We start from the raw sequence: 23,486 nt of genomic DNA, 5'->3' as shown, positions 1-23,486 counted from the left end.
AAGGGGACATGAGTTATGATCCCAAATAAAACTAGTGTTTTTCTTCTATACCATTGAAATTCAATGCTAACTTTATGAAAGAGATTGCACATACTTTGGAGAAACCCTCAATTAATCTCAAATTTAATAATTTTTTCTTTCATCTCCCAAAGAATCCAATTGCCTTCATCTTGAAACTAGTGGCCCTTCCGTGACACATATTCAATGTATGTGTACAATCGCGCCAAAGCCAACATATATAAGGCCTTATATCTTCTATCTTTTTTATCTATTAGACTTTCTTTCTCCCGTATATATTTTATACCATAGATGATTGGAGTATATAATAACTACTTTACTGTCCAGTGTTTGTTGCTGTAATTATGACCCAAATAAACAATAGTCCTACTATGGCTACAAAAGGTCCCTGTCCGGTATCTAACGTACGCCAACAAAAGCTAGTCGCAGAAATCTATTTTCAAGTTCAGTTTTTTTGGCTCGAGTTAGGAGTTCCGATCCATAGTGCTGACGTATGAAGATTACAGTGCGAATTGGCTTGATTTTGATTCAATGTTACTGGAATTGTAGCTGTTCTTGCAATTGCAACGGAAGAGAGACAGTTTTACTTTGCAATCAAAAAAGCAAGATATGCATTGAACGCATCTTGCAGCGGCATCCTTCAACCAAAATAAACTAAATTCCAATGTTAGGTAATATTTCCAAGTAGCTTACTTCTTTCAGGCAGTTTACATTTTCAGCATATTAGATAAGCAAGTATGTTGAAGTAAGTATAAAACTTCAAGATATATCATATCGATGCATAATGTGTTATGTGCCCTTAGCAACTGGATATAGACCAAGACAACGGGATTAAAAACTATGTATTAATGTATCAGTCGCTAATGTGCTAGTCTAAGACCTTTAGAAACTAGAACCGAATATTTTACTGTCTGCTCTTTGGTGCCATTACTCGACTGGATTCAGAGGAAGTGAGGTAGTTATGTACATTGTCCTGAGGGTATTAGCACCTGGACGATCACGATTTCATTACTTTGAAGTTCTCGCGTGTCAATGCCTTCTCAGTTTAGTATGTTTTGATACTAAAAGAGGGCATAAGTCATTGATCTTTCACAAATTTTAAGTTGTTTGATTCACAATAAATGGCTGCATCCTGAGAATGCGCGTGCCAACGAGCGAAGTTTTTTTTTGACGTCAAATATTTTCTCCGCCGTTTATTAAGCTATTGCTTAGGGTCCCAATCTCTAAAACTTCAGTTTTGCAACCGAAAATATCGCCCTTCAAACGACGATGCTGGCAGACATTTGCTTCTGGAACTACAGGTAGCATTGAAAATTCTGTGCAGACACCACAAGATTTTGCTCTTAGTCGAGATATAAACGAGATGCACACAAGAAAGGAATTTTTGGAGTACGCTGCTGCAGGTTACATATTCAGCTATCAGTTAGTAGACATAGGTCATTGTAGGTTTGCTTTGGTACCGCTAACTTTTTACTATTAGTGTACTAGTCACTGAGACACACGTGTGGCATGTCACTTGTGGTATCTGAAGTTGTGCGTTCCCATCAATTTTAGTATCTGCTTTATTGATTGTGATTTTTATCTATACTCGAAGCAGACTTTCTAGTACGATCAAAAGTTTGTATTTAAGGCAGGTTCCTCAATGTCATTTAGTTTTCATTTCTCTATTTTCTTTTCCTCAACCTAAAGAGAGTAGAAGTCAATAGAAATATTTGTCGGTAGCCACTTCAATGAGTTTTATCAATATCAATTCCTTTTTAACCTTGATTGCATAAATGTGCCTTCTAACCTATGCCACAGCATCTGTTGCAGATAATAGCACAACACTATTAAACAACACCGATGAGGCAGCCGCAAAATACTTCTCACCAGCTCCTGGAAACCCTTACCTCCCTACTGATGACTTATACAGGCCCTACATCACTTTTCAGTTGTTGAGTCAATTGTATAACAATCATCCAACAAAAGACATATCTTTAATCACTCAAAACAATGAAACAGGCATTGTGGCTATTCGTAACGTTGACGTTACCAACCATTCTGGAAGCTATAATGGAGAGTCTGGTGAGTTGTACAACTATATTAATATGGATCTTTTCAATGAGTTGAATGCAGTATTCATGGGCACAAATGTGAGTGACGAAAATATTGTAACTATCAAGAAGAGATCATATACCATATCTCAAGACACCTTCAAGAAAGCAAAAGCTTATATTGTCAGTACGATAAATAGGTCTCGTGATGCCAACTTCTGGTTATCAACAATATCGCTAGCCGACAGTCTTTCAAGTATTGCCAGTGTTATTTACGGTTTTGTGACCGATGGCTCGTCAAATACGAAACATTCTTCAATGAAACCCTGTGACACCATTTTCAGAACAGTTAAGGTGGATGGAAAATTGGTTAGATATGCAGTTTACAAGTACTCAAAGAATGGCCATGGATGTAACTTTGCAAAAGGAACGGATTTAGAGGTGGTTTTAATCGAGGCGTTAGATACTAAGTTTGCAGAGGGTACTGAAGGAGGATGTGTCACTTTGTATCATGATGGATCTACAGTTGCCTATGCCAAGTTCTTCCTCAATGGTAGTGGGATAGCATATAATGACATTCTTTGTGAGGCAATTTCTGGTTGGGGTGCGCCAGGTTCAATTGCAGGCACAGCCTCTCCTTAACAAACTCATCTTCTTATCGTATGACAAGGGTATTTCTGTGATTTTTTACCGTAGAAGTGAATTTATAACCCATACAAGTAGTGATATATATATCTCCTCTACCTGCAAGTTTTGGCTTTTTTATTGATTTTCGATAATTCTCTCAAGCTCACTGTAACATCAGTTTAAAAGACTGACAATATCGGAATGTTTCGAGCATAAAAATAACCTTCTTGAATATTCACGTTCTACTAGATATTGTCAAATTTTAAATATATACGGTAACTCATGACCATTCCTTCAATTTTTTGAGAGTGTTCTACTCTTCATCTCTTTTCAAGTCAAGGCTTCAACAATAGCAAGGCTTTTACAGTCAATAAGATACAACGATATATGCTTGAAAAAAGTAGTCTCAAAGGCGTATTGTTTCATCTACAAGTTAACGTATGTAATAACATCAGTTCAAATCTGCTACTTTCTCCAGCCCTTATATATACCACATGCCCTCGACTTATTGAATTTTTTAAATATACAGCATATTGCATGGCCGATCGAGACTGTAGTTCTATTAGAAGATGTTTTTTTTTGGCACACGTGTTCTCACATATACGAAACTACTTAACGCAGCAAACTATTATCAAAGCTTGTCAAATTGTATATTATTTATGCGTTAGTTAGCTCAACCATGTGAGGCAGGTTCAGGTACATAACCCAAAATAGGAAGAGATGTTCAGGCCAATTTTCCATTTTTTAATTTAGGCGAGTTAGCCAAAATGTGCATTTCCGTTTATGAAAACATATATTATTCATTCATGCATGTTTCATCGTTCAGTGAAATAAACTATATTTATTGTCAAGTAAGGCTAGCGCATAACAGAATCTAGAAATTCCAGTTCCTGATGCGAGACTGGAAGTTCAAAAAAAACATAAATTCTGTATATAAATTAGCTTTTGACTGGTACTATATGCCCCTTTATTCCTTTCCCTTTCAACAACAGCTGCATTTGATCAAATTAGTATGATATTCGGTTCTTGGTCATTGGCAGAAAGGGCTACTCCTTCGCTTTTGGCCTTTGTTATTTTTATGAATTTGATGGATTCAGCTTCTGCCATATTCCGACATCGTTCGCTATTTAATGACACCACTATGGCCGCGGAGCACTACTTCTCAATACCACCAGAGAACCCATGGCATCCCTCCAATGTGCTTTATAAGCAGTATATTGTCTACAGTTTGTTAAACTATTTGTTTGCTGATTATCTCGTAGATGAACTTTCTACTTTGGACCAAGATTGTGATATAAATGTGCTGGGAATCTGCACTCTTGAGAAGAGCAAGCTTGGTCATTTTGGCGTGTATGATGATTATGACGATGTCCCACCAGCATACTTAGATTCGGACCTCTTTGGTCACTTAAGCACCATATTCGGTGGTTTGATATCATCAAATAGCGCCGACTTCTACATCGATGAAGATGTGCCTACAGAATCACCTATCTGGTTTAAAAAATCGGGTTTTTTTATTATGCACGTTTTTGACAAGAATAAGGAATTTAACTCCACCTTATCTAAAATCTCACCAATCCAAGTATCATCCACTATGACTATGTCGATAAATAAGATTTGGTCTGCTGATTATAACTCATTAGGCGGTGTAAATACTACTTTTGGGGGCCATTTGATGGTAGAGGGCGATAGAATTAATTATATGATCTACAGGTACTTCAAGCATAAACGCGAACTGGCTTCATTTTCTGCTTTTTACTCTGAGGCCGCTGAAGTGACAAATCTTCTTATTGAGGCCGTAGATACTGAATTTCCAAAAAACGTCATTGGATCGTGCGTTTCTTTCTATCATGATGGACCTTCCGCCGTTTATATCAAATTTCTCGAGACTGGGTCCGATTTAACTTTCGATGATATACCTTGTGAGGGCATGATGGGATGGGGTGCCCTGGCGTGATGGCGTATTTTCCATCGGAGAAATGAACATATATATACCTTATACCTAGATTCTCAGTAAATAATGAAGCACAGGCGTAAACCTAAAGGCCTCCTTTCGTATTTAAATTGGTTTTATAATGCATTCAGTAAATGTGCAATGAAAAGTTTCTTACTTAAAATCAATTTATTTTAAGACTATCGATTGGGATTCATTTCAACTCAAGAAGTTTCTATAATAGAAATATGAAAAGTTCCCGTATCAATCAGACTTACTGAAATGAGGTGCACTATTATCTCCAAATCACTACATTAGAACCCCCATTTTTTTATCATCGATGATGCAAACTACTACTTTGTATGTGCCCGTCAGCGGCGAATCTGGGCCGAGAAATATGAATTGTAACACCCAAATTATTAGGTAGGACATATTATGCTGCCTATGCAGTATAAACAATCTGCAATCGTCATTATTTTACTATTCAATTCTTGCAATTTGCAGTTAGTGCAGGCGATTTCATGCAGCCGTTCATTAAAAGTCAGTCCAAGAAAAAAATTCTCGGCGTGGCAGATCTTTGAAGATCTCATCTGCTTCTTGGGTGTGCCTTATCCACAGTAAAAAACGAAATATTTAATATCTTATTACATTGTTATTAAAGCATCATTTCAACATAAGTGGGATATTGAATTAGATACAAAAGAACTTATAATTTTTGCATTTGAACCTAGATTTCCGCGGGGTACTGTAGCTTGGTAAATATGATTCACAATAATCGACATTTTTTTCTACCTTAGTAAGCCACAGACGTAACGTTCAATGAAATGGATTATATATTCTTGAAACATCAAAACCGCGGAAACGAAGCTGGACTGCCTCTCTCTTCTTTAGCTCCAGAGAATAAATCGAACTGCGAAATACAACCAACAAACTGCGACAATGTCACTTAGCAATGTCTCAGAATAATATGTCTACTGTTTATTTCATCGACAGCATGATTTTACACTAGAAACGTCCATTGACACTGGCCTTCATATCTTTAAAATATTGTACACACCCGCTAGTGAATCTGCAATATAGGATTTACACTTGTTTATTGTTAGAAACAGAGAGTGAAGAGAATAAGTCGTGAAAAAGGAAAAACGTCAGAAACTACCAGAGAGTATAATGTGGTGTAGTATATGGTATCACAAACGGAAGTGCTGTTTAGCGATCGCCTCACATCCATGAACAATTAATTGGAATTCAATATGTTCTATTGACTACCAAAATAGCGGTAATGCACCCCGACGTAATACAATAGGATGTCAATGGTGTATACCATATGTTATGGTAACATAAGAACCTTAATCAGTTGAGCGTGCCACTTTTAACAGTTACATGTTATGCTACTGTCTCCCAAGGCATTGCACTATTGTCTTTCCATATTTCACATTGTCAGTACTAAGATTCAATCAAACGAGTATTGAATGTTTCAAGATCAAGTCAATATTTGAATGTATTATATCAAGGCAGATAAGTATTGCGAATGCACAATCTTTGAACTGCATCGCAACTTAATGCGAGCAATATCAAGACAGGGTTCATCGAGGCAAGAAGGCACCCGTTGAGTCTTTTTTTGAATCCGCCGATTCTAACATGCGCCATGCACATGAAGGTCGGGTCGTCCAACATTCAAGGCACTCCTATTCCACGCACATATGCACGTCATTATTTCTTTGAAGGACAGTCAATGATAGGTTTAATAAACTAAATGTTTTTCAATTTGCTTCTGGGTAGATGATAGCCTCTTCAGAATAATATAGGTAACTATCAATCTGACTGCGCAATGGTCGAGAGAACTACTCTTGGATTTCACCTCGTGAGAATTACACCTTTGCTTTGTAGATTCGAAATACTACCTTTCTCATTAACAAAAGTTCAAATAGGCATCATTGTGATAACAACAATTTTATGGAATACTGCTAATACTTATTTTCTCCTTGAGGATGGCAAGAACCATAAATTCTACCCTATTATTTTGCCCTGCTTGGTTCCATTTGCTATTATACTGAATGCAATATTTTAAGCTAGAATAAATGGTAACATGCAGTATTAGGCGTTGAGTTGTTTCCAATTTCAAGGAAGTCAAAATGAGCGATTTAAGGTCATTTTTGGATTATCAAAATATACATTTTTGGTTTGCCTATTTATTGAATCCGTGATTTTGATGCTAGAAGTAAATGTAGCTGCAAAACTGGTGCTGTTAACATCAGCCATCTTTTTTGTTATTGTACAAGATATATAGCAAAAATGGCATTTAAATAGACAAGTATCTCAATTTTTTTTATTAGAACTAGTTACAACAAATGCAGTTGTTGAAGAAATGAAAACACTTGCGATTATCTTTTGTGTCCGTCTATCATATTTCTTCATTTTAAATGAATATTCAACTCTTGGCGACCGCAAGACAGGTCATTATAATCTTGGAGCTCTTTCATATATTTTCTTTTCCTTACAATTGTATGATATATTCTTTCTTCAAAAAAGTAAGTGTACACTATTTGGAAACTTTGATGCGATGGAATTATATTCTTTGCAGATAAACAATCTCTGTCCTTTCTTAACGAAGATAAAAAGTTCTATTACACAAGAACTATTACCTGGGTACTTACTGAATAAGTTGAGCGAACCAATAGAATAAAAATAGCATGTTATAAGAGTCAGAAGGGAAAATATGAAAACTAAAGTTTCAAATTCTGAAGCAACTGAGTTTATACGAGCAGTTGCTGTAATGAGACTTTTAAAGAAATTGCAAAAATTATAGATACATTACAATCACGGCAGTTGAAGAAGTTTCACAGAAAGAATAAGTGATCAAAATTGAAAAGGTCCAATAAGGCTGCTCCACACCGTGAATGTTGGTTCTCATTTTGGCAGTACTGACATGTCCTTTCGATAGTTGTAGTAGTTTAGTAGTTACAGCGAATCACTTGACTAATCCTTGTATCTTCTGAAAAAGTCAAAATTGGTATGCTTCCTGGAGAGTTATCCGTCTTTCAAGGGAAAGAAATACTCGTGATAATATCGATGGGATGGTGATCTTTTTCTGTTCTTGTTGCGCAGATGACCAGTAAAGCGAGTGACTGAATATTCCAATCTTCGGACTTTCGTTGTATACAACAAACGGCGTTTGCAACTATGAATATTTGTCAAAGATATTTTGCCATTTCGACTTTCACAGAAAAGGAAAGCTGTGTCAAATGCAGCGCCACTTTTTAAGGCCAGACTTCAACCTCTACAATTATTTAACTATTTCTTTACAAAGCAACAATATAGTAGTTCACGTACGCGGACTACAAGGGTAGCACTGGTGATATTCACGCTACAGGCAGAACAGCAGGATTACTACCTCAGAGTATCCCTTTTAAAGAAATGCTTCTTATATTTTTTTATCAATAGCTACAAAATGTTCGTTAAAAAAGGAATCAACTGTTGTAAAACTCAGCCAGTAGAATAAAGTACTTGCATCAACTCTTCAAACAGCTTTGAGCGTCTCAAGAGTTGTTGCAGAGAGAAACTAAAGAAACTAAACAGGACTGACTGCCTTGGTAAAAAATGACATAAAAACAAACGACGATGCAAAGCGTTACCCCATTGCTTCTCAGCCGTGCCATTGTGAAACACTAGTTCCTTAAAAGTGTTCCTTTTATTGAAACAGGGTAGTTTGAGAAGAGGTAACTGTACTTCAAAGTATTTCGCTATGGGGCTCATCAGGCCTCTTACGTCCTCTATTAAAGTTTCCAAATATAGCAGCATGGAACCTCTCACATCATATAACAGGCAATGGAATGAGTATAGAGCATTCGATTCCAAACTGAGTCTTTTAAATTTGATGAATCCACGGCTATTGTTGCTGATTCTTGTATAAGGATCTCAATTTCTGTAGTAGATGATAAAGTTACTATATTGTATATATTTGAGCCACCCCAATCTAAAGATCATCATTAGAATGTACGGAATGGAAGCTGCTAAGATACTTGTTTTATATTTCAGTAATCGTTTAATAAGGAGGAGAGAACCGTTCATCCGTTAGGCACAGGAAGTACTGCAAATTTTCTTAATGGATAAAACATCTAACTAATTTAAAAATATCCTGATTTGTTGAAATCTATATTTTAATACTTAAAATAGAACTACAAAACTGGGATTTCATTCTGAAGTGGTGCTTCTTTGTTTGAACTTTGTGCTGAAAGTTAGCTCTTAAAGGTAGCAAAGGCAAATAACAAGAATTCTCTTTTATTCCATTTTTAAGTGGAATGAAAACTTCCAGTAATAAACAGTTATTATTAATGAACAGTCGTTAAACCAATTATAAACTTATGGAGTGATAATTAAGCCCTAAAAGGCTCATAAAGGCACGTATTTGGCATTGAAGGTGTCATTGTCGATCATCGTTGACAGAAAACTTGTACTGGAATTAAATAATTAGGGGATTTGGGCAGTATCGTTGGACTTTTATTTTTCCACAATAGCAATGCTATTGGCAAAGAAGTTTCAATTCCTTTGGTGTATGGCATTCAGGTGCTGCTTGCGTATACTTGAAGTATGTAAATTAAATAACTATTCAATATTAAAGGAAACTCAAAGTCAATTTTTGATCTTCAATTTTGCTAAAGAATCTTTAATGTCCTGCAGTGTAGTTGCTGAGCCACCGCATGCTATGATGATTATCACATCGTCCTTACTTAGTTTCTTGTTTAGAGCCTCTTCTAAAATATCAACATTATAAGCAAGATGAACAGATGCGGCACACGCCGGCTCAATGATCATATTCGAATCCTCACTATATCTTAGACACGTTTCTAGCACATCAATATCTTGAAGAACAACACCCTTTGAATGGTACTTCTGAGCATACTCAAAAGTTTTCGTTGATATGCTGGGACTACCAAGGGAAGTGGCAATACTTGAAATTTTCTCAAATTCGACATGTTTACCTAATTCCAAGCAGGTATTGAAAACATGGCAGCCTTCTGTCTCCACAGCAATAACAGGTATCTTGTCGGCTAAAGCGTGTCTCTCAAGCCCTTCTATTATGCCATTATAAAGGCCACCTCCACCTATACTACACACAACCCCTTTGACTTTTGAGGTATGAACGTTCTCATCATTTAAACTTTCGACAATCTCATCAATTATAGTAGAATGACCTTCCCAAATAAGCGGATCATCGAAAGGATGGACATATAATGGTTCTACTTTACTTGAATCTACCTTGTTGATGACAGAATTTCTTAGATATTCGTCAGCTTCCTTCCAAAAATTACCACTGACAATTACCTGAGCACCAGTACTTCTTATTTTTTCGACCATTCTTACTTTAGTAGAAGATGGTACTACGACAGTACAGGGTATAGATAATTCTCTGCAAGCAACAGCAGCAGCGTAGCCGGCATTACCACCTGATGAGGAAAACACTTCTAATGTTTTGATGCCCTCTTCCTCAACCTTCTTGGCATTCTTGAGGATTAAATTACCAATACCTCTGCTTTTAAAACTGCAACCAGGCTGAAAACTTTCATATTTGAAAAAAACCTGTGGCGAGCTATCAGAAGTTCCTCTGTTTGCCTCCAGAAAATATGGGCGGAGTAGAGGAGTCTTATTGTATACTGTTGGCATTATTTCTCGTCGATGTACCTATGTCTACCAAAAAGGACAGATATGACAGATCTAATCGTAGGATCTCTACATTCGAGATTTTATACATGTTGACCTTTCCGAATTTAGGTAAATAAAAAATAGAACATCGAAGAAAAACATCAATTGAAATTGTGTGACTGCAACGATAACGGGCCGGTCAGTCCATTTATGTTTACGATCTGAAGCTGTGTATTCGTCAGTGCAAGATTGGTATGTTAAATTGAATCTCAGAGGTTTGTCGAGAACATGCTGAATCGAGATTTCGAGCAGGCAATCGGTTCCGTGTCTGTCTCTTTTTAACAGTGGGTGAGCACATCTATGTTTCGACATTCTTTAAAAGTGGACAGAACTTAAGTAATGTTTAGGTTAATCTTCTGAGGCTCAAACGCTGTGCCCAGTATCAACATTGGTATATGCTTTGTAAAAGTCGCAAATTGTGTTTGCATTCTATTTCTATATACAGTACAATTATTATGATAAAAATGATATCGTCAAGGGACTCCATGCAGAAGCCTATTTTGTGTAGCATTTAATGGCCTCTGAGATGCTACGTATATCGCTTGGAGTTGTTCGGCAACATCCTCCAACAATTCGAGCACCTGCATCAAGATATCTATGCACGATGTATTCCCAAGTAAAGGCAGGATCTTCGTCAGCTAGCCAAATCTTTCTGACAGGATCATACTTCTCCCCACTATTTGGGTACACGATCAAAGGAAATTGAGGTAGATGATTATTCAAATATTCCATTGTTAAGTGAGAGCTGTTCAATCCAATACAGTTAATACCCAAAAGAATTAGGTTCGGATTTAGAGTACTTTCAAATGATTTGATGACGTCAACCACGCCCTTTAGTGAAGTACCATCCCTTAGTTGAGCTTTACTATTAGTCGATAAACTGATATAAAATGGTTTAGAAAGGTCTTTTTTGTTCAATGATAAAATCGCCCTTAATTCATGTATATTAGGTATTGTTTCGAAGCCTATTATGTCTATCTCTGTACTTCTATTAAAATTGTCTAGTTGTGGTTTGAAATAACCATGGTAATCAATGGTGTCTGCGGCATCACCAAAATCGCCAGTATACTCGGCAGATAAGTATGCTGCATAAGTTCCGATAGAACCAACAAGATATTTTGAATCTCCTATACATTCACGAGTGAATTTAGTGATCCTATTCAACAGCTCATGGTAATCTTTTAATGTCTGAATATTGGTATTTTCTGAGATTGATGCGAAGCTTGTCTGATATGTCGTAGTAGATAGTACGTCAGCACCAGCGCTAATGAAATCTGAGTACATGTCTTTTATAATTTTCCTATCATTTGAACTACTGTTTGACCAGAATGACTCATTGATAAATGGCAAAGTGGACCACACAGGGCTGGATATATTGATTCCTCTCTTTTCTAGCTCAGTACCTTGGCCTCCATCCAAAACAAGTATCTTATCTGAGTTACGTAGTAAATATTCTTTAATAGGTACGCGTCCCATTGTGATATAACCAGCTCGTAGAGTTATGATGACAGCTCTGGAAAGTATTTTTTAGCCTACACCGATATATATATATAATGCCAAGAAGCTGAAGTCATCGAGAAAAACTGTGTTAAAATCATTAAATTGTGGCGCCACTGTGTAGTCCCAATTTGGGACAAGATTCTTGAAATGTGATGACTGTTTATGTTAAAATATTTATACTACAAATGAATTAGCACCAAAATCTATATATCCGATAATATAATGGGCTCGATGCTATCCTTTCCTTTTCTTCTTCGATTTCAGCTTTGAAAATTTCGAAATCTGTTATAGAATTACCTGTGTCAAGGTCAATATCCTTAGCTCTAACAAACCAGTCTTTCCATCCTTTACAGTAGATCTTGTGTCCAAAAAAAGAAACTAGCATGATAGGAATACTTAGACAATTTTGGAAAAATATATTTGCACTTGGGGATTCGTTCAAAGGGAATATGGATATATAGACTTCCCCAATAATTAATACTATGTTTAATATAGCCCCAACGTATCCTCCATAGATTCCCAGCATCGATTTGTATGCAATTTCATCGTTACTCCTGCCTTGTCTCTTAAGAGCCATTCTGAATCTCACTTGGCACCAACAAATCGAAAACCATGTGACGAAATAAGCAACAGAGGTTAACGAATATAGCCATGTAAAAATAGCAGCTTCGTTTTCCGCTGCCACTAGAAATCCCAATAGACCGAATAAACCACAGATAGCGATACCAACTAAAGGACGTCCCCTTCTGTCAATGTAGCCACAGATACTAGGCAATTGATTCATAGCGCCTAAAGCCTGTATTATTCTTGAAGATGCATACACACAGGAGTTCGATACCGATATTGTAGAAACGAGAATAACTGTATTCATGAAATGCGACACTCTTGTACCCATTGCGCCACAATTACTCAAGGCAATGACGAAAGGGGAAGCTGTAACGTCTTCGCTGCTGGTAGCACTTATAAGCTTGTTATCTGTATATGGAACCAAGCAACCGATGATAACGATTGTCACTAAATAAAATATCGTTATTCTCCAAAACGTTCCCTTAGCTGCACGAGCAATAGAAGATATCTTTCTTGATTCAGCTGATGTTAAAACAACAATTTCACACCCACCGAATGAGTAAGCAGCTGACACAAATGTGTTACAGAGACTTTTGAATACTGGATGAGCAAATGATCCTGGATCATGCCAGTATTTAGTACCAATGTAGCCAGTGGAATTAGGGCCACCTCCACATATTAACACTATACCTATGATGATGAAAATTATAATAGCTATTATTTTGATGATTGAAAGCCAGAATTCCGTTTCAGCGTAGCCTTCCACACCAAAAAGGTTTAAACACATGACGAATACCCAAAATATAGCAATCCATACGCATGAGTTGACAGAATCATTCCAATAACGAATAACCATTGCAGAACCAACCAATTCACTAGGAAAACATACTAACCAAGCTAGACAGTAGTTTGTTGCCACTGTAAAACCGAAGGATTCATTCATAAACCTGGTAACAAGCGTAGCATATGAACCCGACACAGGATATTGGCACGACAGTTCTGCCGCACTTTGTACCACACAAAAGACGGCTATACCCACGATAATATAACCGATTAATAGACTGCCGGGACCTGATGCCAGCGATTCACCTAAACCGATGAAAAGGCCAGTTCCTAGGGTACCTCCAATTGCAATCATAGTCAAATGTCTCTGCTGAAGCGTCTTCCGCAGAGGCTGATCTACCAATCTTTTTTGACCCTCATCAACACTGTTATATTTCTCGTCATCAAACTTGTTCTGATCTTGATCGACTCTTTTAAACGAATTTTTGAAGTTTCTTAAGAGAGATGTATCTTTTATTGAACTGATCGACGTCGACACACTGTCATTTCTCAATGAGCTATTTTCTTTAGTATCGACCAGCATATTCTATTTGGCACGAAACTCAGTGAACTTTCATAGGCCTCTTTCTCATCGATAAACTTTCAGTTGTATATTATATATAAAGCTTGCAACATTGCTAGACATTTCAAGAGTTCAAAGCTACATAGTGTGGTGGATGCTAAGGTTAACCAAGAACGTGACTTCACGGGGAAGTTTAAATATGTGTGAATATTATTGATATACATTTGCACATCAAAAAGAGTGGCGGTCACAATTTGAGATTTCGGTTGCAATTGTTAAGTTTCCATGCTTTTAGATACACAGTTTTTTTCTCTTCTTTTCACCTCGGGATTTCGAGGTACGACTGAAAGCTCTCTTTCCTTTTTTAACAGCCCGGAAAAATTATTGAAGTGGTCGAGCTTTGCTTACATTCAGAAGCTTATCAAAGGGCTTGAAGCTCTTACCTTTGAGTATTCGAAGTAAAACTTTATGTTGGATCGACTAGTTCTTTTCATTTTTTTATAATTTCTCGAGCAATTTAGCTGAGCTGAAGTGAGAGACTTTTGGAACGACGTTGGTAAAGTGAGAGGGACACTAGGAGATAATGAAGAAACTAGGGGCAACCAGGGGCAACCCTTGAGGATATACCGTTGACATTCGATCAAGAGCGTCTTCTCTCCTTGTAAATATGTTCTTCTGTAGCTTTATCTGAAGTTAGATTATTATAAATTCAGCTTGCTGATTTATACAGATCTAGTCTTGGTATAGTTGGCAAGGTTTATAGTCATCATCGCAATCTTGCAGTTCACGATAGCTAGAGTTTTGAAGTGGTTTATTGAGGAGAAGCGGGGGTCGATCGGATAGCAAGGATGGTGACCTTTTTGTCTGATAGTGGATCACAGTTCAATCAAATATTGGATATGATTGCTTACTAGAGGAACTCTTGGTTGATACGGTCGGACTTGAATGAAGATAGAAACTATTAGTAGCTGTTATTTGTCTGTATTCCGTTTAGAAATATATTTCTTAAAGTTATAATTTTTCTCTTTTCATGTGGTTCGACTAGGTACAAAATATTAATTAGCCCAATCACTTTTCCGCTCAGAACATAACTGACTTTCGAGTTCAATGAGAACTTCTTTAACAAGTTCGCCTCCCGCATATTTGCAATATTCTTGTGTGAATTGGATACATGAATTGAAGATGACTAACCACGTGAACTTTTATTTATATTAGAATATTTATAATAGATAATAATAAATTCTCATTCTATAGATCCTACTAAGCCTTTTGGACTGGTAGAGCAGGTACTGTTTTTTTTGGTAGTTGTTTTGTGGAATTGTTAAACTCTCTCACAACAATCTGACAATCGACTTCTTCACATAAAGAAAGCTGCTTTTCTTTTGGAAGTTTCTGCAAAAGTTCCAGACCTGTACTTCTCTCTAATGCACTAATCGGAATTTCAAAATCAGTTAACTTAGTTTCATTTGGGATGGGAGAATTCGGTAGCACAAAAGCTGCTGTATAAATATCTTCAGTTTTGGCATTGCTGCCTTCAGCAACAATTAACTTAAAAAAATGGGTTGGAACAGCAACATTAGGCGGGTTACCAATAACTTCATATGTGACCTTGAGCTTTCCATCAATTTCATCTCTTTTCGGTAAGTATAGGGGACCTGTCATTATTCTAATACTTTTAAATTTCTTAGTCAAACCTCTACAGAAATATTCAAAATGAGCCCAATAGTCCCTGTTAAAGCCTTCACCAATCTGTGGGCACATGTTTGTGAGGTAAAAGGTATCATCCATGGCGTCTTGAGAGAACTTTGCATCAGCCGCTGGCACTTGATGACCTCTATCATAACCAGATCTGAAATAATCCTTCAATTTTCCTCTGAACATTGCGGGAATTGACTCATCCTCTTTGAATATAGACTTTTTTCTATCACTGTCTCTCACAGATAATGCTTCTGGTGTGATATGTTCAAGTACCCAGTAAGGATTTCTCGTTTTTCTATCATAGCATGAAATAAACTGATCTCTTCGTTGCACATCATGAATAGGACCAGGAAAACCATACTTAAAAAATCCTTCTGGATTAATATTCAATTTCTTCGATAATCCATTCTTCTCTCTTTTCCTTTCATCCACGACAACACTTGGGAACTTAAGCTCCTCGGGTTTATTTACAAAATAATAAGTAACAGCAGAACCTGCACCGACTCCTACTACTGCAGAAGACAGCTGTTTTAAAGTTATCCCCGTCAGAATCATGACTATTGTTAAGAGGCCAACGGATGATGTTTTCTTGCTTTCGACAGACTTGAATTATTGCCATTCACTAATGAATACATTCTACCACGACTTAAAATTTTTATTGGCGGGCATCGCATGAAAAATGTCAACCAAATAGGCTTATTGTGTAAGAGACTAATGTAAAATTTATTAAAGTATGATATTATTATTCTATATATTATTAATATTAGTGATATGTACGGATCACCATATTTTAAGAGGTTTATGATTTAATGTGATATAAGGATGACAGTTTTTAGGTGGAAAAAAAAGAAAATCTTTAATTAACCTGAATAGGCCCATTTAGATCTCTTTCTAATACCTGGACCGAATTTTAGTAGTAGTAAAGGAACTGGAATCATGGCAGCGGCGAATAAACCTAATAATAAACCGGCCCAGCCAGTACCCATACCTTCAAACATATAACCTGCAAATAATGGGAAAGTCGCACCGAATGAAGATCTCATGAATGTGTTGGCTGCCACAGCAGAAGCTGCAACTAGTAAGTAGGATTCAATGATATAGTTTAGACATGGTAAGAAAATACCCATCAAACCGAAACCTATGAAAGCACCAGCGATAGTTGGACAAATCCAGTGAATCTTTTCTGGATAGTTACCGGTCCAGCAGAACCATAAGATACCAATTGGAAAGACTATACCCGCTAAAATCATTGGTTCTAGTCTAGCTTCTGGAACTAAGCCGCCAGCTTTATTGACTTTTTTCAAGTAACTCGAGTCCATGTACCAAATGAACATGGCACAGAAAATCATACCAATAATCAAAGCAATATATGGCAATTCACCATTTTTGGTGTAACCATAACCTTCGACGAAAACAATTGGGTAAGCTTCCAAAAGTAAATATAAGATACCGTAGACAAAAGAGTTGTAAATAGAAACAATCAATAAGACTGGTTCAGTAAACAGCATGATCAATGGCCTAGTAATTGTATTTTGGACAATATCTCTTATAGACAGTTCAGCATTTTCGTGGGCGGCATGAATACCCCAGTTGTTAGTATCTTGTCTCATTTGTTTGGCTTTACCGACCAAAATACTTGGATGATGAGTTTCTTCGAAGAATAGGGCAACTAAGACGAAAACCAAAGCAGCTAAACAACCTACAACGTATTCTAACCATCTCCAAGTTGTGTGTTGAACGATGTAAGAACCCATGACTGGTGAAATGATTGGACCAACGAAGACACCCAATGAGAAGAGACAGACAGCCTTACCTCTCATGTTAGTATCGAACATATCGGCAAAAGCAGCGGGAACGACAGCCATTGGAGCAGCACCAATCAAACCACCAAAGAATCTACAGATCATGATAGTTTGCAAGTTTTCGGCAGTAGCTACAGCGAATTGGAATATACAGAAACCGAGAGAAGAAAGAACAAGGACACCTCTTCTACCATAGATTTCAGATAATGGAGCGTAAATAATTGGGGAAGCAGCGAAACCGAAGACATACAAAGTGACACCAAGGATGGCAACAACTTGAATGACGTGATAGATTTCACAAATTTGTGTGACACCAGAAGCAAAAATACTACTGGCCATTGAAATACAGATACAGTCCAGACAAAGGATCAGACAAATTATAGTTTTCTTCGTTAGAGTCCAGTTAAAAGGATGTAAAGGATCATCTGGACCATCAAAAGTGACCTCAAAGGCGTCTTTATCTGGTAAAGATGGTGGATAAGGTCTGTCACCACCCATTGGTAAAGTGTTAGAATAATCAACGCCGATTCTTTCTGGTACATTAATAGTACCAGTAGCAATACGTGATAACTGTCTTGTAGCGGAAACATTAGATTCGATAGCAGAGCTGATTGTAGCAGTCTTTTGAAGCATCAAGTCTGCATGTTGAGCCTCGAGGTTATCACCTCTGAAATCTTGAGGCTCACTACTTATAGAAATAGAGTCATTGGCACGTTCCTTTTGAGAGAGTGAGCTGGACTCAGTGCTTGTAGTAGGTTGCATTGTGTGAGGAGCTAGTTGCCAAGAATTACAAAGGAAGTGCAGATGGCATCATTAAGAAAACATAAATAATCATCGCCTTATATATCTCTAAAGAAAAACTTACTTGGAAAGAAAAGAAAAAAAAAAAAAAACAAAACTTCGAACGGTCATCGTCATTTATTTTGATATTTTCCGGTTTAGGAAAATTCGCCCGAGGAAGAACGAGGGACGATTCCACGGGATGACTAAGAGTTTTTCCGTCTGGATGAGTTAGACTTTGAGACAGGCAAAATGAAATGTACATCACGGTCTTTGTACTTGGTGCTGTAAAGTGGGTATTAACTGTGTCCAGTATTGGGTCCTTCACTATGTATGTTCATAGGTTTCGGACTTCTAAATATATAATTTCAGGTACAATGCTAACGTGGCTGTTTCTTAAGATTTGCACGGCCCTCTCTTCGGCGACGGGCCGGAAAGACGGAGGGAGGGCCAGGCAGCATTCACTTGAAAAACTTAAAATCTTCCGTTTCCGTGGAATCTACGTGTCGTATAAGCCCTTTTGATTTTCAAACAATTTAGCCATAATTGTATATAAATAAATATAAATAAATTAGAGATAAAAAATTGGGAAAATATATGTGCGTGTATAAATAATAATACCACGATCGTGTAGGTTATTGCAAGGGGCTCGTTTCTCTTTGAAGCCACTTGTAAGATATACTTTGTGGTTGAATGAATTGAACGAGTTCATTCCAGATCCTATCATGGTACTTGTTAATTTGTACTTTTTCTTCGTCTGAAAGGAGTCCTACATTTATAAGTCGTTTACAATAGGGGACTTTAGTGATATTTTCAAATTTTAAAAACTTACGATCACCAAATTTTAAATTCTTGGCCTCTTTCACTAACATATCATTCTCAATCCTGATACCATACTCTCCATCTTTGTAATAGCCTGGTTCATTACTTATTATATTTCCTGGTCTTAGGGCATAGTTGACAAGATGTGGTTTGAAACCAATACCGATAGGCCCCTCATGGACGTTTAAGAATGACCCAATACCATGCCCTGTGCCGTGCCTATAATCTAATCCATGAGACCACAAGAATTGTCTTGCAATTGCATCAATGCTGAAACCTGTCGTACCTTCAGGAATCACTAGTCTTTCTAAGGCTAGATTACCCTTTAAGACTAATGTATAGTTATTGATTTCTTCTTGTGAGGGAGTTGTGAAATGGAGCGTTCTTGTAATGTCAGTAGTACCTTCCAAAAATTGTGAACCTGAATCACAAAGATAAATCTTGGACGGATTAATCATAGTCGAGCCTTCCTTTGGTGGAGAGTAATGAATTACTGCGGCATTGGCACCTGTTGATGAAATGGTCTCAAAGGAATTACCTTTAAAATTCTTTTGAGTCTTTCTAATTTCCGTTAACTTTTCAGCCGCTTTGTATTCATCGATAAGTATTTCTTTATCAACTAATTGATTTTCTAACCAGGCAAAGTACTGAACAAGGCAAACTGCATCCTTTATTTGAGATTTACGTGCATTGTTAATTTCAAATTGGTTCTTGACAGATTTGAAAGAATCAATGGGTGAGTGAATGGTCTTGTATGGAGTTCCAGACACTGAACGAACCAGTTTCCAAGATGAATTATCTGACAATAGAATTTGATGTTTTTCGTTAGCTTTGGAACAGATGGCCTGTGTATAGTTATCAAGGTATTTCCAAATTTCCATGTAAGGCTTTACTGTAATGCCGTTATCTTTGAAATATTTGGAAATTGCTTCATCGTATGGATCGTCAGTGAATAAAGTTGTTTCTGCGTCATCATTGATTAGGAGGTAAGCATTGAAAACAGGATTATAATCAATATCAGAACCACGTAGGTTTAAAAACCAACAAATTTCATCCAGTGCAACAACAATAAATGTAGTCTTTAATTCCTTATCAGAACCTTTCAATTTTTCTAATACTCTCGATCTCTTTGCTTTGAATTCTTCGCCATGGAAGTCGTAAGATAATAGTAGAAGATCGTTTTTAGGTTTTTCGGGAACAACTTCGAACTTACCCCAAATAGAGTCTATTAAATTTTCTTCTATGGCGACCAAAGATACTTTAGAATCATTTTCATTGTTCATTTCATTTATCTGTTTTTCAAAGAGTGTAACTTGTTCATAACTAATTAATTTTGGATCGACACCAATTTTGACGTCCTTGCCACCAAGAGCCAATGACATTTCCGCAGATTCTTTTATACACCAATCTTGCCAAGTAACGGAATCTACGCCTTGTCTGACCAAAGTCCAGTTATAATCTAATTCTTGTAAAGCTTGATTGAAATATCTACCATCGGTACTCAGGATGGATTTACCCACATGATCGTCATTATTGAAGTTTAAGACATCTCTGGTGATACAGGCAACACCTGCAGAACCTGAAAAACCCGAAATAAAGGCTCTTCTCTGGTCAGCCAATGAGACGTATTCAGATTGATGTTCATCTTCACTAGGTACGATATAACAGCCTAAATCATGTTTTTGCATCAACTTACGTAATGCAAGTAATCTACCAGTGGTATTGATTTCTCTGCTAGTCTTACACAACGTATCAGAAGAGTATACCGAGGCAGAGTCGCTCGTTGGTTGTTGGTTTGATCCTTCTTTCTTCCTGCGAGAGCTTTCCATGCGTTTGTAGAACGTTAGAGACCTTCTGCCTTGTCTGGACAGAAGACCTGGAGAACAGGTACAGTCATTACAAGGTCTGAACGGTCTTGCAGAATGGACAGCAGTGTTACTTGTGCCTGTTGTAGATACTCCCCTTGCGGACATGGACATTATACTTGGTCTATTTTTCAAACTAGTAGTATTAGTAGACATAAACAGTGTGAAAATCCGTGTCTTTACAGTAAATGACAATGCTATTGATTTGCAGTGATGACTATTCTACTAAAAAAAGACTTAATACGGGGGGAGTTTTATTATATCAAGTACAGTGTTGTGACAACCTTTACTACCAATGCATTAAAATTTTTTTTCTTCCTCGTCTTACCCGAGCGATGGCCTTCAAGAGGAAAAACTGGGTGTGTCAAGAGGTTATTAGCCAGTGAGAAAGAAGGAGTTAGGCCAGTGATGAGGCAGTGGAGTTAATTGACATCAATGTTACACCCCAACGAACTGATGTGTGTGGAGATAATAAATGGCGATTCCGCCATGGAATCTCCGGAATTTGACGTGGTCAGGTGACAAACTCCCAAAGCAGCGCCATGAACCGTTAGACAAGATGGAATAATGCATTGACGGCGATATAAGCTGAAAACGAAGATTCAAGGTTTCAAGCAGCACCGTCAGGACCATAGGATACTGCCGGCCATCAAGTATGTCAGACATGCCAAGAGATACTGGTAGTCATATCTCTGCGCTGCTGCAAGCCCAACGCACATGCAAGCTCTCGTACTTAATATACCAAAAACATCGTATCTTCTATTGCCCGCAGCAGACAGTGGCATCCAATCGCTGCCAGGCGGATTCTCACCGCCAGCCAAGCCACGGAAGACGATAAAACGACGACCCATCACCACTTGGCCGTGGCCCAGATACCGTCAAACGAAGTCTCTCTTCGAGACTTCCCTCCTGCAGTTTGGATTTACCTTTTTTTCAGATTTCGTGGGAGGAAAAAAGCTCTTTCTACCACGTCAGCGAGTTGCAACTAGGTTAAGTTGCGTGCTCGAAAAGGTATCAGAGAATACGGGATACTTTTTCAGAATACACGTAGTGGTTCTTTCCGTGTACTCTTATATTTAAGAAGCAATTTATTTCTCACTTTTGAACGCACAGAGCTTAATACAAAGTACTATAACTAGTGTCTTACTGCTCTCTTCAAGTGTGCTTTGCTTCAAAATATGATATCGTTAGCAAAGATTCTGGGTCATCTTCTGGCTCTACTGTTTGTTGTCCAGGCTGCTCCCGTGGAGGTCAAGGATGTAGTGGCTTCGATGGATAAACAGAAGCTCTACGAACCCAATCCTCCAGTAACTCATAAAATTCTTATGGGTATCGAATACAAGAACCCAAGGACGGATCAGATTACAACCCATGAAATTGGTATAGAGCTGTATGGGTCGGTGGTTCCAAAAACTGTGGAAAATTTTTCAGTTCTTTGTAAAGGTGTCAAGGCTAGAGTCGCTGGTAAAGATCCTAACGATACCATCGACATAGTCTACAAGAATAATTATATCACTGAAATTCGAGCAAATAAACATTTGAGAACAGGTAAAATTTTACCACACATTGGTCCTTTCTCTATTCATGGTCCAAAGTGGGATGATGAAAATTTCGACTTGAAACACGATAGAGCTGGTAGATTATCAATGGCCAATGATGGTAAACCAGATAATAACAATTCTGAGTTCTACATTTCATTCGCTGTCGATGGTGATGAGGAAAAGGACAACAAAAACGTCGTCTTTGGACAGGTGGCATCAGGTTTGGCAGAATTGTTGGATAATATGCAATTCGCTGGCGTTAACAATAGATACTGGCCTGATAGTACCACTAAGATTAAATATTGTTTTGTTGATCAATTATTTTTAGCTAACCTTAATGACTTACATGCTGATTATTTGAAGGACTTGGAAGACTATAGATCAGGTAATACTGAAAAGGGTTCAACTTTAGAAAAAGCTTTGACTCTATTGAAAGAGAACAAACCAACTGCTAATGCCAAACCTGTTTCCAAAACAGAATCCAGCCCAGATTATTTCGTTATAAACCCATACTATTTCCTTGCTGGCATAGTTATCTTGTTAGTGATCTTTAAATTCAGAAAAGTTATCATTCCAAAATCTGCCAAGATAGTTTCCTTAAAATGAATAATAATATGTATTAATATAGTTTATTTACAAGTTCTCTAATGGCTCTAAAAAATTTTTGAAAGTAACTTTTTCAATGGTTTTACTAAGTCACCTTGAATTATAATCTTCTGCGATTGTGGCATCACTTTCCAATATTTACTTGGAATCGTTGGGAAATTCTTCTGAAGGTCTTTCTTTAATTGAACTGCATCACCTTTTATCCTCCTAATTTCCGTTACTTGCTTATTTCCAGCACTTTTAAAATCTGTGTAAATTGGGAGATTACCTGTGCCACTTCTTTCAATAAAATACGTTCTGTTTCCAAATTTGATATTCTCATTCATTAAATCCTTTATATCTATTGTCTCCAAGGATGGAAACAAACCTTTCTCGTTGGAGAAAGTTGATTGAAGTCGACTGTTCATTTGTGATATCTGCCCTTTGTTGGTACGTAGCTTAACCCCCAAGGAAAACATCTTAGACACACTTTTCATTTTTGAGGCTTCCATTGAGTACATACTTCTACTCTATAACTAGTATAATTACGAATTGGACTCCTTTGCTTTTAAAACTCTTGATCGTGAACTGTTTTGGTCGGTTCCTTATAAACCTCGCTCTTTCCTTCCCTCAATTTTTTTATGGATGGAAAGGATACCATCATTGGAAT

General features: G+C 37.3%; 10 protein-coding genes across 10 annotated transcripts; 3 read left to right on the top strand and 7 right to left on the bottom strand.

The window, feature by feature from the left end:
- Window positions 1-1,793: 1,793 nt before the first annotated feature.
- On the top strand, window positions 1,794-2,693 carry KAFR0F04445 (uncharacterized protein; the record flags this gene model as incomplete). The annotated part of the gene is made up of 1 exon (XM_003958126.1): window positions 1,794-2,693. One exon carries the CDS (start codon window positions 1,794-1,796, stop codon window positions 2,691-2,693), a length of 900 nt encoding a protein of 299 aa, XP_003958175.1.
- Window positions 2,694-3,690: 997 nt separating this feature from the next.
- On the top strand, window positions 3,691-4,635 carry KAFR0F04440 (uncharacterized protein; the record flags this gene model as incomplete). Its single annotated transcript, XM_003958125.1, has 1 exon — window positions 3,691-4,635. The coding sequence occupies one exon, from the start codon at window positions 3,691-3,693 to the stop codon at window positions 4,633-4,635; it is 945 nt and encodes a 314-aa protein (XP_003958174.1).
- Window positions 4,636-9,240: 4,605 nt separating this feature from the next.
- Window positions 9,241-10,272, bottom strand: KAFR0F04430 (serine/threonine dehydratase family protein; the record flags this gene model as incomplete). The annotated part of the gene is made up of 1 exon (XM_003958124.1): window positions 9,241-10,272. One exon carries the CDS (start codon window positions 10,270-10,272, stop codon window positions 9,241-9,243), a length of 1,032 nt encoding a protein of 343 aa, XP_003958173.1.
- Window positions 10,273-10,806: 534 nt separating this feature from the next.
- On the bottom strand, window positions 10,807-11,787 carry KAFR0F04420 (homocysteine S-methyltransferase family protein; the record flags this gene model as incomplete). The annotated part of the gene is made up of 1 exon (XM_003958123.1): window positions 10,807-11,787. One exon carries the CDS (start codon window positions 11,785-11,787, stop codon window positions 10,807-10,809), a length of 981 nt encoding a protein of 326 aa, XP_003958172.1.
- A 214-nt stretch (window positions 11,788-12,001) lies between these two features.
- KAFR0F04410 (uncharacterized protein) lies at window positions 12,002-13,744 on the bottom strand (the record flags this gene model as incomplete). Its single annotated transcript, XM_003958122.1, has 1 exon — window positions 12,002-13,744. The coding sequence occupies one exon, from the start codon at window positions 13,742-13,744 to the stop codon at window positions 12,002-12,004; it is 1,743 nt and encodes a 580-aa protein (XP_003958171.1).
- A 1,239-nt stretch (window positions 13,745-14,983) lies between these two features.
- Window positions 14,984-15,976, bottom strand: NUC1 (ribonuclease; the record flags this gene model as incomplete). The annotated part of the gene is made up of 1 exon (XM_003958121.1): window positions 14,984-15,976. The coding sequence occupies one exon, from the start codon at window positions 15,974-15,976 to the stop codon at window positions 14,984-14,986; it is 993 nt and encodes a 330-aa protein (XP_003958170.1).
- Window positions 15,977-16,281: 305 nt separating this feature from the next.
- On the bottom strand, window positions 16,282-17,985 carry KAFR0F04390 (MFS transporter; the record flags this gene model as incomplete). Its single annotated transcript, XM_003958120.1, has 1 exon — window positions 16,282-17,985. One exon carries the CDS (start codon window positions 17,983-17,985, stop codon window positions 16,282-16,284), a length of 1,704 nt encoding a protein of 567 aa, XP_003958169.1.
- Window positions 17,986-18,638: 653 nt separating this feature from the next.
- FRA1 (aminopeptidase P) lies at window positions 18,639-20,846 on the bottom strand (the record flags this gene model as incomplete). The annotated part of the gene is made up of 1 exon (XM_003958119.1): window positions 18,639-20,846. One exon carries the CDS (start codon window positions 20,844-20,846, stop codon window positions 18,639-18,641), a length of 2,208 nt encoding a protein of 735 aa, XP_003958168.1.
- Window positions 20,847-21,868: 1,022 nt separating this feature from the next.
- CPR4 (peptidylprolyl isomerase family protein CPR4) lies at window positions 21,869-22,837 on the top strand (the record flags this gene model as incomplete). The annotated part of the gene is made up of 1 exon (XM_003958118.1): window positions 21,869-22,837. The coding sequence occupies one exon, from the start codon at window positions 21,869-21,871 to the stop codon at window positions 22,835-22,837; it is 969 nt and encodes a 322-aa protein (XP_003958167.1).
- Window positions 22,838-22,884: 47 nt separating this feature from the next.
- Window positions 22,885-23,328, bottom strand: IMG2 (mitochondrial 54S ribosomal protein mL49; the record flags this gene model as incomplete). Its single annotated transcript, XM_003958117.1, has 1 exon — window positions 22,885-23,328. One exon carries the CDS (start codon window positions 23,326-23,328, stop codon window positions 22,885-22,887), a length of 444 nt encoding a protein of 147 aa, XP_003958166.1.
- Window positions 23,329-23,486: the final 158 nt, after the last annotated feature.

Source organism: Kazachstania africana, chromosome 6 (genome assembly GCF_000304475.1).
Source record: "Kazachstania africana CBS 2517 chromosome 6, complete genome".
NCBI classification, from domain to species: domain Eukaryota; kingdom Fungi; phylum Ascomycota; class Saccharomycetes; order Saccharomycetales; family Saccharomycetaceae; genus Kazachstania; species Kazachstania africana.
This window is presented reverse-complemented; position numbering and strand designations above follow the sequence as displayed.